Source organism: Dama dama, chromosome 5 (genome assembly GCF_033118175.1).
Source record: "Dama dama isolate Ldn47 chromosome 5, ASM3311817v1, whole genome shotgun sequence".
NCBI classification, from domain to species: Eukaryota; Metazoa; Chordata; class Mammalia; order Artiodactyla; family Cervidae; genus Dama; species Dama dama.
In genome coordinates, this window is record NC_083685.1 from 101,156,953 (window position 1) to 101,174,171 (window position 17,219).

Below are 17,219 nucleotides of genomic sequence, written 5' to 3' on the forward strand. Positions count from 1 at the left end.
TCTGGGGATGGATGGTGGTGATGGTTGCATCACAATGGAAAGTAATGCTAATGAACTGCACACTGTAAAATGCTTAAAGTGTTAAATATATACAAAATTGAAAGAAAGCATCCCACGAGCAGGAATCAGATCAAGAGCAAGAATGATTCTTCAAGTGATGCTAGGCCACTGGCCAGCCCATGGATTGACCATGCTCAGCTCAGGCCCCATATCCTGATCAAGGCATGTGTGGCCTCTTGGAGGGTGTGATGCAGCAGAATGTGGGTGGAGGTGGCCCATTAGCAGCTTAGGGTCTTTGTGCTCTGTGGGCAACAGTTGCTGAAGGAGCCGCTTCGCTGTGGTCCAGGCAGCATGGGGCTGGACCCACTGTCTATATGACCAAGAGCCCGGGAGGAGATGGGCTTTGGGGTCTGGGGCCTGTGCGGGACCAGGCAGGTTTGGTATAGTTTGGGAAAGCTCTTTTTATGCTTCATTTGTGCACAGCTACTCACTCACTGATTTGTTTTTTTAAATAATAGCTTTATTGACATAACAATTCATATGCCATCGTCCCCTTTTAAAAGTGTGCAATTAAATGGGTTTTTGTAAATCTGCAGAGTTGTGCAGCTATGACCACTGTGTAATTTGAAACCATTTTCATCACCCCCACAAAGAAATGCTGTTCCCATCAACAGTCACTCCCCATTTCTGCTTACCCAGCCTCTGGCAAACTCTCATCTATGTTCTGTCTCTGTCGATTTGCCTGCGCCGGGCCTTTCATACAGATGGAGTCATTCACCTTGGGGTCTCTGTGTCTGGCTTTTCTCCATTGGCATCAAGTTTCCGAGGTTCATCCATGCAGTAGCATGTGTCAGTATTTCAGCCCTGTTCAGGGCTGAGTAGTACTCCACTGTATGAATGGGACTGCGTTTTATTCATCTGTTCGTCCCTTAATGGATATTTGGGTGGTCTCTCCTTTTCAGCTATGATGACTAATGCTGCTGGGAACATTTGCGTCCACATTTTTGTGTGGACGTATTTCTCTAGGAGTGGAATTGCTGGGCCACATGCTAAGTCTAGGTCTAACGTTTTCTTCATTGGCTCTCATAGCCCCACTGAGACACTGCTCCTAGCATGAAAATGTCCCCACTAGTGACACCTACACACTACTTCTCACCTCTACACACAGGGAAGATTGAAAAGAAGGAGGGAATTTCTGGCATCATGCCCTGAGTCAAAGGAAGGATGGAGAATTTTATTCTGGCCACAGTTTGTTGAAGCAGACATTTACAGCTAGCCCAGGACACAGCCCAGGAAGAGCTCTGTCTGTTTTTGGAGCATTCTTGTGTCCTGACATGTGACACATCTTGATTATATTGTAGGATGTATGAGTCTTCTTGTCAGTAAAAGATGATTCCAGCTGGTGTTAGGGGACCATGGCTGGTATCGAGCCCTCATTAAACCTGGTCCTTCTCACATCCTTTCAGATACTTGATCAAGTTTTTATCCAAGCTCTCAGAATACCAAGATGTCAACAAGATGACACCCAGTAACATGGCCATTGTATTAGGACCCAACCTGCTGTGGCCACAAGCTGAAGGGTGAGTCCAGGGAGGAACGGGTGTGTGGGTCACATTGGGGGCTGTGGGGGCCTGGGTGGGATGGCCAGATAACAACTAGCCTTATTTATGTGTCAGGTCATATGCCTGTCTTGAGCTGGTCCTTCTTTAGACTCAGGAGGAGGCCCAGAATTCTTCAGATCTTTCCTGTTGATAGTCTCAGAGCCAGGCCTATAGCCAGGGTCTTTTCTGAGCTCATCTGGGTCAGCACCAGGTCTGGCAAGCTCTTCCAGGCCCCTGGGCCCTCTGTGGAAAGCACATCCCAGCACTGGGATACAGAAGGACAGAGTGCTGTCTTGACAGAGAGAACAGAGCTGGGAAAGGATGAGTCTGGCAGTTGTGAGAATCAGTCCTCAGACTTGGTGATTTTGTGTGTGTTACTCACTCGTCTCCTATAGGGAGGACTTCTGGGGGATGTCTCCATTCTGTAGACATGGGGAGAGGTTCAGAAAGGTGAAGTGCCCTCCCCAAGAGGACACATGCTCTCAGAACCAAGTGTGCAGGCTTATGGTCCAGGGCCCCCTCCCTGCCTCGGCTGCTCACCCCGCCTGCCCTCCTCTGCCCTGTGCCCTCAGGAACATCACGGAGATGATGACCACGGTCTCGCTGCAGATCGTCGGGATCATCGAGCCCATCATCCAGCACGCAGACTGGTTCTTCCCCGGGGGTACGTGGCAGCATCTGATGTGGGAGTAGGCTTCTGTGGGAAATGGGAGGTTACTGTGAGTTCTGAATCTTTGAAATCGAGTACCACTGGCCAAAGGGGTGTGTGTGTGTGTGTGTGTGTGTGTGTGTGTGTATGGTTTTGTTTTTAAGCCCCCTGTGCATACCACCGTTGGCCAGTGGTAGAAAATCAGGATAAAGAAACAAAGGAGATAGGAGTTCAAGGTAAAACTCTGTAGGTTCTGTGGCTGAGCTCATGAGCACTGCAGATAAATCGGCTGTAGCCAGGAGGGGATGAGATGAGACTCCATTTGAGAGCCCGCAGTTTTAGTGAGATCTCTTTCTGTTTCTAATCCTGTAATTTTTTTTTTCTCTTTGGTTTTCTGAAAAGACATCCCATCATTGTCTACAGATAGTAATATTGACTGTTATTTTCTTTTCTTGACTAATTTCATTGGCAAGCACTTCAGCAATATCAGATAACAGTGTTGAGAGTGGGCATTGCCCTTTTTCCTGATTTGATTTAGACCACTCTGGCATTTATTTCAGTCTTAAATGTGAGGATTGAGATAGATGATTCTGCCATTTTTTTTTTCAAAAAGAAAATACCCGTCTGTTCCTGTTTGACTGAATTTGTTTTGTGAATCACAGATGAAAAAGTGCTTTATTAAGTCCCTATTCTATTACATGCTAGGTGAGCACATGGGCTCACCTGGTAATAGGATGAAATATAATAAGATGAGTTAATATCAACAGATGATCTAACATTGAACCATGGGATGAGATTTTCAGGGGTGACCCATAAAAGAGCGGCCATTTCTCTGCTGGTTTCCCTCCTACCCAGGAAGGGCTTGGCCGACTTCACAGACCGTGTGCATCTATTCTGTCTTCCCCGCAGAGATAGAGTTCAACATCACGGGCAATTACGGGAGTCCGGTGCATGTGAACCACAACGCCAACTACAGCTCAATGCCCTCCCCAGACATGGACCCCGCCGACCGGCGCCAGCCCGAGCAGGCCCGCCGGCCCCTCAGTGTGGCCACAGATAACATGATGCTGGAGTTTTACAAAAAGGATGGGTATGAACTCGCGTCCCTTTTCTTGGCTTTGGGGGAGGGAGGGGTTGACTGAGATGAACGACAGGAAGGCGGCGCTTAACCACCAGCAGTTTAAGTGGCCCTGTCACCTGATTCCTGATGCCAGCAAATGCTTTGGAATTTGTCTTTTAAATGTGGTTTTTAAGCAATTCCGTTCCTGCATGAGGCGTCTCTAGCTGGGGGAATACCCTGGAGGGTCAGTTGTGGTCCTTCGCTCCCAGGTGTCTCTGCCTCAGAGCTGGGCTCCCCGTCTCCCTGGCCAGACCTCGTCTGACTCCCAGTCCCCTCTGAAAAGCCATCCAGATGACCCCTACGAGAAAGTTGTCACTGTGGCATCTCGGGGCGTTCGGTGTCCACTGGCCCCTATAGTATGGTCTTCTGAGTATAAAGAGCCAGGGTCAGGATTTCTGTGGATAGAGAGCCATCTCTTTGGGACCCCAGGGTCTGCAGGCAGTTTTGCAGGTGCTGCTGGAGCCTTAGGGGTACAGAGGCTAAAACTACGTAAGTCAAGCCACCTCAGCTAGTGCTGTGTGGATTAGTCAAGCTGACCCTGCCAAGTTTGGTCAGAATTGTGGATTTGTGGCCTGGATCGATAAGCTACTAAATTTTGAGGGTGGTTTGTTATGCAGCGAAAGAGAATCAGAACAAGCTTTTAAAAAAAAAAAAAGAAAAAGGACACTGGGGACTTCCCTGGTGGTCAAGTTAGGTTGTCAGTTTAGGTTAGGACTCAGAGCTTCCATGCAGGGGGTGCAGGTTCAATCCCTGGTCAGGGAACTAAGATCCCACATGCCATGCAGTGTGCCAAAAAAAGAAAAAGGATACTGAGGCCGTGCCCTCCTGTGTAGCTGCTCTGTCCAGTCCTACTTGACGTGCCTGTAGCAATGCCTCTTCTGCTCTGACCCTCAGAGGGCCTCACCAGGTCAGCTGACAGTGGCAACTGAACCCACCGGCATGTCTACACAGAGACCTTAGCCTGGAGGTGCTGTGATTTGTAATGTTGTTGTTATTCAGTTGCTAAGTCATGTCTGACTCTTTGCGACCCTCTGGATGATAGCCCACCAGGCTCCTCTGTCCTTGGAATTTCCCAGACGAGAATACTGGAATGCGTTGCCATTTCCTACTCCAGGGGATCTCTCTGACCCAGGGATGGAACCCATGTCTCCTGCACTGGCAGGCAGATTCTTTACCCCTGAGCCACCAGGGAAGCCTGTAATTTGGAATAAGCATGTGTAATTGAGAGGTTCAGGAGCAACCTGAGGTGCTCTATGGAACACAGGTTCCACTGATGCTTGGTTATGTTGGGGCATCGGGGAGGAGATAGACACCCGGGTCTCGTGAGTTCCTGAGACACGTGATTCAACACATTGAAGCCTCTTTCCTGAATGTATGAGTTTGTGGGGTCTTTTACATGCTGTGATCTGTCACTCTTCACAGGGGGCTGTGGCATCCTTTCCCAAGTTTATTACATCAAAAAGCCTGTTGTCATGAGATAGAACTTGTGTTCCAAGGAGCTTGCTGTTGTGATTGTGGATACTGGGGTCCTCTGAAGACCAAGTAGAAAGATGGAGAACCCCAAATGCAGCTACTCTGAACAGGGTTGTGGAGTGGTGAGAGGGTGCAGGAATTTTTCTTCAGACAGAGCTTGAGGTTCTGGGTACCATGGAAACCTTGACTCATATTTGGGGCTTGGGTTGTCAGCTCGGCCTTCGGGAGGCATGTTCTTGGCCCAGGCTCCACCTCTGCTTCCACATTTCCTGGATTCACACATTTGTGGGTGCTGAGACAAGGTCTGTGAAATGTTGCCTGGTGCCTCCGGCTTGTTATTTGTCCTGAGGAGGTAAAGAAACTTTGTTATGCATTTAGGAGAGGAATGATCCCTAGAGGAGCTAGAAATACTTGATTCTGGCCTTCCTGGGGGAGTGTGGGCAAGGCTGAGCCAAGATCTTTAGGATCCTTCTTACTCATCTCTCATGTTGGCATCTACCGTGCCACTGCTGCCCAGCCTCCAAGTTCATCTTAAATGGTCCAGGAGCTCCCAAAGCTCCTGTGGATTTTGGGGGAGATACCAGGCTTTCTTGCTTCCTTTCTCTCAGCAAGTATTTGCCAAATGTAACTGATCTTCAGAACAAAAATCGAAACCTTCCAGATGAGGATAGACTTGTTGTTCAGTCATGTCCGACTCTTTGCCACCCCACGAACTGCAGCACATCAGGCCTCCCTGTCCTTCACCATCTCCCGGAGTTTGCTGAAACTCATATTCATTGAGTCGGTGATACTATCCAACCATATTCTCTGTCCCCTCTTGTCCTCCTGCCTTTAATCTTCCCCAGCATCAGGGTCTTTCCATTGATTCCAAATGTAACCAATCTCTAGATGAAAAATCAAGGCCTATCAGATCTCTGTATACCTAAATCCATACACTGGCCAACATCTCTGGGTAAGACCTTTCCTGACCAGGATTCAAAAACAGCATGACGGGGACTTTCCTGGTGATCCAGTGGTCAAGACTCCACGCTTCCACTGCAGGGGTCGTGGGTTTGATCCCTGGTTGGGGAACTAAGATCCCGCATGCCACATGATGTGGCCAAAAATAAAAAATAAAAACAGCATGACAGATGTGTATCCTACAAAGGTCAAAAAGAAATATAGCTGCTAACCCCTGACAATTCATCACTTGGAACTGTCCAGAGCAAACTTCTGTTCCCAGTGATAAATGTTTTCTTTCTGTAGACACCTGTTCTTATGCTGAAATCTCCAACTTTCAGATTTTTCTTTTCTGGGGCAGGCCTTTGTCTCCTAATTTTTAAGGTCTTGGATCTTATCTTTTCTCTGTGTGGCCTGCCAGGTTATAGTGTGAAGTATTAGTCACTCAGTCATGTCTAACTCTTTGCGACACTATGGACTATAGCCCACCAGGCTTCTCTGTCCTTGGGATTCTCCAGGCAAGAATACTGGAGTGGGTAATCATTCCCTTCTCCAGGGGATCTTTGTGACCCAGGAGTCGAACTTGGGTTTCCTGCATTGGCAGGCACATTCTTAAGCTTCTGAGTCACTAGAAAAGCCTAGCTTAGGATAAGCTACTCTGCAATACGAGGTCCCAGTAGGCTAGGAGTGAAGCAGGGAACAGTAGCCTTCAGTGGAGCTGCCTTGCTAGCCAGCCTGCCCTGTGTGAATCCCAAGGGGAAGCAGATGAGAACCTTGAACGGGTCCCCTCCTGGACTCTTGCCACGTCATCCTGCTTTCTGCTAATTGCTCTCCAAGCCCTTTGCTTCTCGGGCGTTCTTCATGGCCTCTGGCTTCTCGCCTCTGCCTTGATTCAACTCTAAAGGGGTATGAAAACCAAGTTCTTCTCGTTCTCACCGGAAGCAGTGGCTGTGGGGAATTATTGACATCCATAAGCGATGTAGGTATCTGTGAAGTTTCTAAGGGAGTTGGTCGTTTTCGATGGATTGAATCTGGTGTTTATTTAAGAGTTTCATGCTCTACCGACTGAGCTAGCTAGGCAGCTGCTGAATCTGGTGTTTATTTAAAATAACACAAAGTTATTTGATTCTTGTGACTATTACTTCTTTGTATGACAGAACAATGAGCAGAAACTTTTGTGACCTGCTTCTGTGACCTTCTGGTTGTATTCTACTACCTCTGAGTAGCTCCCTTGCTCTTGGCCACGTGCCAAGCAATTTTATAAATTTTGTCTTTGGGTGGAGTTCTAGCTAGACATTCAGACACTTAAATCTGCCGGTGTTCCGAGCAAATTTTCATTAGCCTCTGAAGGTAAACATGCTCTGATGCCTCCAAGATTGTTACTGTTGCCATTGTGACTCATTGGTCTGTAAACATTTTTATTGCCTTTTGAAGACATCCGTGAACCTTTGATGCCTGTTCCCTGGGCACAGGGCATGCTACCTGCCCCACAAAAGTCACTTCAGCTGGGAGAGTGGTGATGACAGGCGGCTTAGCTGTTTATGAAAGCAGGAGTGTCCATTCACCTGTCGATTCTTGGTTGCTGATGCTTTGCTGCTGATATTTAGTGGGTCTCATCGGTCCTCCCTCTGCATCCTCCCTGTGGTGTCAGTCCTCCCTCCGCCTCCTCCCCTTGGTGAACCAGGAGAAGATCACCAGCTAGCCTGGTGTCTGGGGTCTATGGTGCTGGGAGATGCGGTTGATAATAGAAGGCGTTCCCCCCATCAGCCCTGATCCCAAAGCCCATGCCTCCCATCTCAAACGGGGAAGGTCTTTCTAAGTGAAAGAGAGTATGATAAGAAAGAAAAGCTGCACATATGAGACCGCCCTTCTTTAGGGCTCTTCTAGGAACCACAGGGAACAGCATCACCAACCATTGCAACAAAGTGGTGTCAGTTCGCTTCTCCAAGTGGAATGTTAAGCTTTTTGCTCTTTTTCATCCTGATAAATTTAGAAGCCCAAAGAGCACAGTTTGATACTTGCCCACAGCTTACTTTAAATACCAGGGGATGCCATTGGACCCTGCTGCAGAGTTTTGAGTGACCTACGGGGGTGACTGGATCCCCTGTAGAAGGTGCCTGTTTATTGGCGGGGGGTCCTCAGAGCCAAGACGACTTGCAAGCTGGTTGGTAGTGGATCCCAGAGAGAGACCAGCTGCTCCCAAAATGCCTTGGAGAAGAGAACTATTAACACATTATTGACCAGAGGTGTATTAACACCACAAGCGTTAGCTTCTGCAAACATGCCCTGGTCAATAATGTGTTAACAGTGACACTAGACAGGGGCGGCATGTGGTGGTGGGGCTGTCTCCCCTTCGGGGGTCTCCCCTCCGCCCTCCCCAGGGGAAAGCGTGTCAGAGGCTGTCCCTTTCTGTGTGCCCGCTGTACCACCATCCTCCTCTGTGCCCCTCCCGGAGGCTCCCTCCCTGTACATTTCCGTAAAGGACCACATCCCAGCTGCTACCACCAGTCCCCAGCCTTGAACCTTTGGTTTGACTCTCGCTGCACCTCTGCAAGTTGGGCAGACTGTCACGGTGTGGGAGCTCAGTGCCCCTGGCCAGTGTGGGTGATAGTAAGCAAGGGGCACCCTCTGCTTATCCCCGGTGGAGACGGGGGACTGGCCGGGGTTCTCCTTGCGTGAACATCTGTGTCTCCCTTAACACTGGCAGTATTAGCTCTTGCCATAGTCAGTGAAGGCTTTGACTACGTATCATGGAACCAGTCACCTCCTAGACCAGAGGAAAGGAGATTGGCCACCTTCTAAGTCAAATAACTTAGAAAAGAGTGGATGGCTGCTTCTGTGGGTTTTTTTCCCTTCCTTGTGACATGCCCCCAACCCCCGCCGCAAGCACCAGTGTCAACTCTTCAGCTTCTGTCTTTATCCACCTGTGAGCTTGGTAGGATGCTCTTCACCTGTGCAGACAGAAGTCACTTTAACTGGAGAGACGGACTAAACAAACAATTCCAAGGCCCTGTGGAAGCCCCAGGCTTAGCCCCTGACCCTGACAGAGAGCCGCTGTGTGTCCAGAGGCAGGCGCAGTGTTTACCACACTAATGTCTGTGTGTTTCTGTCCCTGCAGCCTTAGGAAAATCCAAAGGTACAGTATCCTCGGGTAGCCACGAGGCCACGTGCAGTCCATGGGAATAGCGAGCGGTGCCTTAGCGAGCTCTGCAGGGGTGAATGTGTGTGTCTGGTTGCTTTGGCCGATGTACTCAGAGCTGTGTGCCCCGCTCTTGAAGTGGAATCGGGGGCGGGGACTGACCAGAGCATGATCAGCCTCGCCCTGCTCTCTAGACCCTGCAGAGGTTGTAAAACAACGTCCTGGGGCTGGCCCGGGAGTCCTGAGTCGGTCCTGTGCTCCCGGACCCCCAGGTGACAAAAAGAAGGATGGATGTTCAGGTGTCCCTGCTGGTCGGTGCTCTGTTCTAGTCTGATGCTGCCCGCCCCCCCTCCCCCGCCCCGCCTCGCCTCCACCCTCCACTTGGGAGGAGTGGGTGACCCCCCACCCCCAGAGAAGCCGCTCTCTGCTCTGAGGGAAGCTTGGGTTCCAGTGAGCTTGACGGGCACGCCGCGGTCCTAAGGCCAGCAGTGCCCGGGCCGCCCCAGCCTGGAGCTGCGGGATGCTCCGAGGAGCACGGCCGCCGCCTCGCTTCCTTGGTCCAGGAGCTGCTCGGGGCTGCACTGCTGGCCGCTTCGTGGGGACGGGAGCCCTGCGCCCTGGGCGCGCGGCTAAGCCTGGGTGTCTCTGTCCCCGGCCAGCATGGGCGTGAGGGTCATGGACACGTCGTGGGTGGCTCGAAGAGGCTCCTCGGCCGGCCGGAAGGCATCCTGCGCCCCGCCTGCCATGCAGCCCCCCGCCCCGCCCGCAGAGCTCGCCCCGCCCCTGCCGTCGCCCCTCCCGGAGCAGTCCCCCGAGGGCCCCGTGGCGCCCGCGCTCTCTCCATCCGGCCTCGGCCTCCAGCCTGCGGCTGAACGGACCAGGTAAGTCCGGGTCCGGGGCGCTGCCCCCCACCCGACCCCCCGGGTAGGCTAGCTTGCGGTGCACGTGGTTGAGGGGTTTCGGGTTTGCTGAACAAGCTCAGCGCCGCATGCAGTTGGTCATGTCCCCCATCCCCTTTCTAAGCATCCTGGTTTGGCTTCTGCTTCATGCTGGCAGCAGGTAGGGATTCACAGCCCCTGTGTGATCAGAGGGAGCCCAGGCTTTTTGAGAATAGCATCCCAGGCGCACGTGTAAGGTGGCAGCTTGCTAAAGCAGGCGAGGAAGCTGAGTTCCCAGCTCCTCTGTCCCCTCCTGTACTGTTACAGCTTGTTGCCTGTTTCGAAATTTAGAATTTCAGTGGTTCTCCTCTGCACTCCTCTTCCTTTAGATGCATAGGGGCCATTTTTACTGCTAAAATGGGTGCAAGTCAGGTAAAGAAGGGAGGTGACAAGATCGTGTATTTCATTCTCGTGAAGGAGGAAGAGTTGGGGAGCCTGCTCATTCTAGTGCTGGTTCCATGAGCTTTTATGGAGAAAGGCCCTTGTCTCTCCACAGATGGAAAGTGTGATCTGAGCCGGCACAGGGTCACTGGTCTCCAGGGGTGCAGGGGAGGAGGTCCCCCTAGCCCCCCTTGAGAGGGGCATGGTCAAAGGGGATTCTACCAGTGGGGTTGCACAGACCCCTTGGCCATTTGTCTCTGTTCTAAACAACAATTCAGAAAATTAAGAAAGCCACTTCACCAGGCCCACTGTGCATTGTTAGGAATTGGGAAAATTTTGGAGACTTTGGAAATCTGAACCTTTCAAGCCAGTCTTTGCGTGCACCTGTGTATGTGCACACACGCACACAGATACCAATCCCCTAAGTGAAGGGGTTGCAGGATTTTTTTTTTCTTTAATGTGTAGAAAGTATTTTCCTTGTGAGATAGGAAATGACAGAGTTGGCAGGGGTTGGCGATGACCCTGGATGGGGTAGTCACTGATGACTCCACCAGAAAGGACAAGGAACCGCTTGGCTTACTCTGGCCATGGAATCACGGGCTTTGGTTCTGTTTCAGGATGCAGGAGGGGGGAGAGAGGAAGCAGGGGCTGCTGGCTGGAGGAGGAAACTGACAAAGAGGAGACTTGCTGGGATGGTCTGCTGGGGAGAGGGCCGAGGCCAGGAAAGGGAGCTGGCCGTAAGGGGGCCACCTGGAGATGGGAGTGGAGCTCAGGGCCTTCAGAGTCCCCAGGAGGGACCGGTCACCTCCACAGGCATCTCTGATGGCCTTAAGAAGGGCTGAGAGGACCACGCCTGCCCAGAGAACATATATTCAGTTCACGATTCTGATGCTGAAGCTGCCTGAGTTCAGGGACTGACTCTGTTTTGTAACTCTCATGTTATAGCGCTTCTAAAAGCAAAGAGCTTTCTCCAGGATCAGGGCAGAAGGGAAGTCCGGGTTCTAGCCAGGGGACACCCAGTGCAGGCACGCAGCCCGGGGTACAGCCGGGCGTGAGTCCGGGCCAGCCACCTGCGGACCAGAGCCCTCACACTCTCCGGAAAGGTACGTTCCCCACCACCCGTGTCACTAAATAAATGAAAGAAGGCAGTGTGGGGACTTCCCCGGGGATCTGGTGGTTAAGACTCTGCTCCCACTGCAGCGGGACAGGTTCAATCCTTGGTCATCACCGAACTAGGATCCTGAGTCAATAAAAGTCAAAAGAGGGAAAAAAGTAAAGAGTGCAGAGGGGTCGGGGCAGTGGTACATTTAGAATAGTGCAGATCTGTCCACATCTACACCTGGGATTCTTAAAGGGAAAACACTTCCGGGGCAGGTACATGGGACTGAGGGCAAGGACAGGGAGGAGACAGGCTGAGTGATGGAGGCTCTGGGCCTCCGTTCTGGCTCAGAGGTCACTGTTACGGCATCCCAGAGCCTTTGGAGGTTCAGCCAGAAGAGCTTCCTGCCTGGAGGATGGTCGCTTTGTCCAGGGTCCAGTGTCCAGGCCAATCTCTAATCACCCCCTCCTGGACAGTGCATCCTCGACTCCCACCTTCTCCGAGCCACCCTGGTACTTGTATCACCGTGAAGCGATGGGAGGACCCTGAACTCAGCCGCTGCCTTGGGGTGGGACCTGTGTTCTCCCGTTTGGCTGGGGTGGGTGTGTGTGTGTGTGTGTGCACGCGTGCACATGCATGCGTGCCAATCACAGCAGGAATCCAGAGAAGAGGAGGAAATATTAGTGAACAGGTGGGCAGATATGAAAATCTGCCATTGTAGGTGAATTTTTTAAAATGGCATCAGCTGCCCTCAGGGTGGCAGGAGCTGGGCGTGGGGACACTGGTGGTGAGGGGTCGGGGAAAGGTGCTCACAGCCACACAGATGGATGGTGAGTGCCACTTAATGACCCTGTGTGCTGATTTGTCTTTCAGTTTCCAAGAAGCTGGCGCCCATTCCACCCAAGGTCCCCTTCGGCCAGCCAGGGCCCCTCCCTGAGCAGCCTGCCGGCCAGCCATCCCCACTCAGCCTGTCCCCCACGCCCCCCAGCACCCCGTCACCCTACGGACTCAGCTATCCCCCGGGCTACTCCCTGGCATCGGGCCAGCTCTCCCCCGCAGCCCCGGCACCCCCACTGGCCTCCCCCTCTGGCTTCACGGGTGCCCTAAGCAAGTCACGGCCCACTCCAAAGCCCCGGCAGAGGCCCACCCTGCCGCCACCCCAGCCACCCACCGTCAGCCTCGCCGCCTCCAGCCCGCAGTCGTCAGAGCATCCCGCACTGGATGGCGTGTCCCCCGGGGAGAGCATGTCAACAGGTAACCTTGGCACGCGTGGCACCTGTGTGAGCCTTAGCATGCAGGGACCACTGGGGACTTTGCAGCAGGTGGGCCCTGTTTGCGGGGGCTGACTGTGCTGGAGCCACCTGTGGCATATGGGGTGGCCACCTTAGAAGCCCCCCTGAGGCCATGGACAGCCCCGGGCCCAGCTGTCCTGCAGAGAGGGGGCTCCCTAGAGGATTTCTCCCAATTGAACACCCGCCAGCCTGGGTTCTGATCCTGCATCTGGGGGCTGAGCACCCTGCATCCTAGGAAGAGGAGGCTTCAGGAGGGACCGGACTGTGATGGCAGAAAGCAGAATCACAGCACAGGTGTGTCTGGGGCTTTGCTCGGCTCCGCACTGGCAGTTCAGGTACCAGTTTTCATCGTGAGAACAGAGACTGAGAGACAAAGATGTATTTTCCTATTAACTAAACAGCCCTGTGGGCTTTCCTGATAGCTCAGTTGGTAAAGAATCCACCTGCAGTGCAGGAGACCCGGTTCGATTCCTGGTTCAGGAAGATATCCCCGGAGAAGGGATAGGCTACCCACTCCAGTATTGTTGGGCTTCGCTGGTGGCTCAGGTGGTAAAGAATCTGCCTGCAATGCAGGAGACCTGGGTTCAATCCCTGGGTTGGGATGATCCCCTGGAAAAGGAAACAGGTACCCACTCCAGTATTCTGGCCTGGAGAATTCCATGAATCCATGGGGTCACAAAGAGCATGACTGAGCAACTTTCACTTCACTTCAAACAAGCCTTATTAGAAAAAGGTTTTTTTTTTCCTAGCAAAATATATTTAGAAAAGGCTCGGAAAAGAACCTGCTTGCCAGTGCAGATGTGAGAGATAATGGGTTTGATCCCTGGGTGGGGAAGATCCCCTGGAGAAGGGCATGGCAACCCACTCCAGTATTCTTGCCTAGAGAATCCCATCGACAGAGGAGCCTGGAGGGCTACACTCCATGGAGTCGCAGAGTCGGAAATGACTGAAGTGACTGAGCATGCACTTTCAGAAAAGATTCTGTAAGCCTGGTTCTTTGAGGGGCTTTGTGGGACAGGCCCATAACAACTAAGATTAGTTTTACTTTAAATTTAACATCAAAGGTGGAGCTATTTTTCCTCTAGGAAAATGTGTAACCATAACCCACACACACCACACAGATACATGCATGCAAGCATGCTCGCACACACCTGTACCACAGATACACATAAATCACACATAGATACACCATATATACACCTACTATATACACACACCACACACACATATACAAACACAGCTGCCTCCACGTAGACACGCCACACACACACACTGGAGGGAGCGGTCTGGCCCAGGGTCCCGACTACACCAGGTTGTGCTTTTATTCATCCCCACCTCCGTCCTCGGGAGTGAGGGTTCCCTTGACCAGATGGAAGGTGAGCCTGTGGGTTTAGTGCTTTGCTGACTAGAAGACACCAGTCCAGTGCGCATGCCTGGGGTCGGGGGAGCAGACGTATATATCATGGGGAGCAGCCGTCTGGCGATCTGGCTTTCTTTGGATATGATTCATGGTGAAGGCCCAGCTGCTCTCTCCACCCTGAGGCTCTTAAGACATTAAGGAGAACCCTCCCTGGAGAACCACAGTGAGCACCACTTCCTTCCCACTGGTGGTTCTGGAAGAGTCCCTGATGGATGGAGGGGGCCCCGGCCACCCCTGGCTCAGAGCTGCTGCCCTTGAGCGGTCCTCTGGGCCCGGTCTGTCCCATCCTGATGTCCCCTGGGGGGCGGCAGCCCGGCCCCTCGTCCCGCAGGGCAGTGGTCTGAGCGGCGTGGTCGTCGTGGTTTGCTGCGGCCCCTCTGACTGTGATATTGGGCGTGCTCTGTGTTCCGTTGTCGTCTCATCGTATTTCTTCCTCTCTCCGACTCCTGTCACTGTGTTCTCGCAGCTGTGTGACACGGGGGACGCGGTTGTGGACACGTGAGGGGGATTGCAGGGTAAGCGGTCCCGGCCTCACCTCTCCCGCCCGCAGCCAGGCCGCACCCCGCGCTCTGCATGCGCCCCGACCCGCACGGCAGCCTCCCGCGGCCTGGGGGCTCACCGGCGGCCGCCTTGCTTTTCACAGGAGGAGAAAGAGGCTGCGCTCAGCTTCTCCCTCACTGTCCCCCTCCAGGGTCACCCAGCCCCAGCTGCTTCCCACACAGGCTTAGAAGGGAGAGATGACAGCCCCCTCCCTCCTCCCAGGCCTGTTTCATTGGATGGCCCGCTGGCTGACGACGTGTGCCCAGTGTTTGGGGAGGCACAAGTACCCAGGGTTTAGGGGAGGGCTCCCCGGGGAGAGGACCTGCCCGGTCCTCTGGGATGGTCAGCAGGTTCTAAAGAACCCCTAGTGTCTGTTCTAGAATTCACTCCGAGCTCATGTTGTCCCAGGTATGCAGCTAGCCAGGGCCTTTCTGTCCAATTCAATGAAATACTCTGGGAGCCCTCCTAGCAGTTTCTGCCAGGCCTCCTGCTCCTGTAAAGGGTCAGAAGCTCGTAAGGAAAGTGGAGGTAAGAACAGGCAGGAAGCAGGTGTCGGGGCCTGAGTCAGATGGGGCAGCCAGAGTGAAGCAAGGGGTCCCCTCCACCCCCCGGGAAAGCTGCACATTCTGGACAGGAGCGGCTTTGCGGTGTCCACCGCCCACACAGGTCCCCTGACAGGCCTCCTGGGGCCTCTGTCCCAAGGATGGGCCTCTCTTTTCTCGGCGGTCTGCAGGGTGTTCTCTCCCACTGCCTCCCAGCTGCCTGAGTTACCCTCCTGCTCAGTGTGGTTTAAGGAGCAGCCAAGGTGGCCGCCGGGCGGCTCTCCTCCAGCTGCGCATCCTTTACCCGCTTCGCCTGCGGGCACCTTCCCACCTGTGTCACCACAGTGACTGCCAGGCCCAGGCGGGGTCGGAAGGCGCCCAAGGTCACACTCCGCCTGGGGACAGAGGCGGGGCTTTGAGCCCAAGCCGCAGGGTGTGCCACACCTTGAAGGGCTGGCCAGCAGCTGGAGGAGCGCTGCGGAGCCGCGGACCCCCCACCCCCCGTCTCTGCTCCGTCAGGCAAGGGGCTGTTTTGGGGGGACGGGGGGCCAGGGGAAAGGAGGACCTTGGTCCTAGAGCTTCCATGTTTGTGTGTCTTTGAAGACGGTGTCCACGCGTCTGTCTGTCCACTTGCCGTGGTCTTCCTTGGATGGAATGTTTGACAAAAACAGGAAGCCTCACCCCCGGTCTGCTCCCCGGTGGTGTGGGTCCTCAGTGCCCCCCCTCAACCTCAGGGGACAGCGAGGCCGAGCGGAGGCCGCTCAGCAGGCCCGGAGGAAGTGGCAGGCCCCCTTAGCCCTGCGGCCCTGGGGAGTCAGGCCCCGCCGTCCAATGCCTGGGCTGCCCGCTGAGGTCTGGACAGACACTGTGCGTGTTGCCTTGGGGACCAGCCCTCCTCCTGGTCCTTTTCCAGGAAGTGACCTCTCAGTGTACAAGCAGAGGCCTAACTGGAGGCGAGCGGGGCGGGGGTGGCGGCGCCCACAGGGAGCAGCTTGCCCCCCCCCTACTCCCGGGGTCCTGAGGGAGACCCTCGCCCCACCTCCACCAGCCTGTCAGGCATACACGTGTAGTCTCGAGTTGGGCCACTGTGTCAGGACCCCCTGTCCTTCCACGCACTTGGGAGGCAGCTGTGTCTCCAGCCTGTGACCCGATCCCTGCAAACGCCAGGGAACTAAACGCAGGCCTGACATCCCCAATCCGGTGTCAGCTGGCCCAGCCAGGGGGCGTCCTCTATATGCAGAGTCTGGTTCCAGGGGGTAAGGATCCTGTGGGCCTGAACCACAGGTACGAATCTGGATGTCTGGGCCCACGGGCGGAGCGGGGCCCTCGAGAGGCTTGCTTCAAGGGACCCCCGCATCAGGTGGCCCCAGCACTTCCGTGACAACCCAGGCTCCCCAGCACTGCCTGGGCCGCAGCCTCTCAGCCCGACCCCCGCCCCTGCCGCCTTGCAGATCTGGTCCACTTCGACGTGCCCTCCATCCACGTAGAGCTGGGGTCGGCGCTGCACCTCGGGCCCCTGGAGCACGTGCGGCGACACTCGGTGGCTGAGAAGAGAGACTCGGAGGAGGAGTCGGAGAGCACGGCCCTGTGAGCCGCTCCGCGCGCGCGTGCGCACGTGGCCCTGTGAGCCGCTCCGCACGCGTGTGCGCACGTGGCCCTGTGAGCCGCTCCGCACGCGTGCGCACGTGGCCCTGTGAGCCGCCCGCGCGCGTGCGCACGTGGCCCTGTGAGCCGCCCGCGCGCGTGCGCACGTGGCCCTCTGAGCAGCTCCGCGCGTGCGTGCGCACGTGGCCCATGCCGTCGCAGCGCCGCCAGGCGGGACTCCTGCGAATGGCCGTGTGGCAGGTTCCTGTGGTGCGGAATTTTTTCGTCCCCTCCGGGTGGTGACGCTGGCCTTTTGTTTGATCTTTGCCTTTTGACTTCGTGCCTACTTTGATCCACTTCCGGCCTCCACGCCAGGTGACCGCCCTCCCCACCCCAGGGCTTGTGTCGGAAACGTCCTCTGCAGCGTGAGTGTGCACGGCGCGGTGGTGGTCAGCCTAGGGCTGTCACCCGTGCTGACGGCCTCCATGAGTCCTGCGAGGTC

The 17,219-nt window shown here is 54.4% G+C and overlaps 1 protein-coding gene across 2 annotated transcripts in view; it reads left to right on the top strand.

Annotated features, from left to right (window-relative positions):
* The window catches only part of ARHGAP44 (Rho GTPase activating protein 44), a 118,294-nt gene extending 101,570 nt beyond the window's left edge, over nt 1–16,724 (top strand). The window contains exons 14-21 of one of the 2 annotated variants that reach the window (XM_061143514.1): nt 1,467–1,580; nt 2,174–2,265; nt 3,160–3,340; nt 8,901–8,918; nt 9,581–9,802; nt 11,186–11,343; nt 12,213–12,593; nt 16,585–16,724. In XM_061143514.1, coding sequence (XP_060999497.1) covers nt 1,467–1,580; nt 2,174–2,265; nt 3,160–3,340; nt 8,901–8,918; nt 9,581–9,802; nt 11,186–11,343; nt 12,213–12,593; nt 16,585–16,724 — 1,306 coding nt within the window. The remainder of the gene's footprint in view (nt 1–1,466; nt 1,581–2,173; nt 2,266–3,159; nt 3,341–8,900; nt 8,919–9,580; nt 9,803–11,185; nt 11,344–12,212; nt 12,594–16,584) is intronic. The other variant, XM_061143515.1, reaches the window with a different exon arrangement.
* The last annotated feature ends 495 nt before the right edge of the window (nt 16,725–17,219 follow it).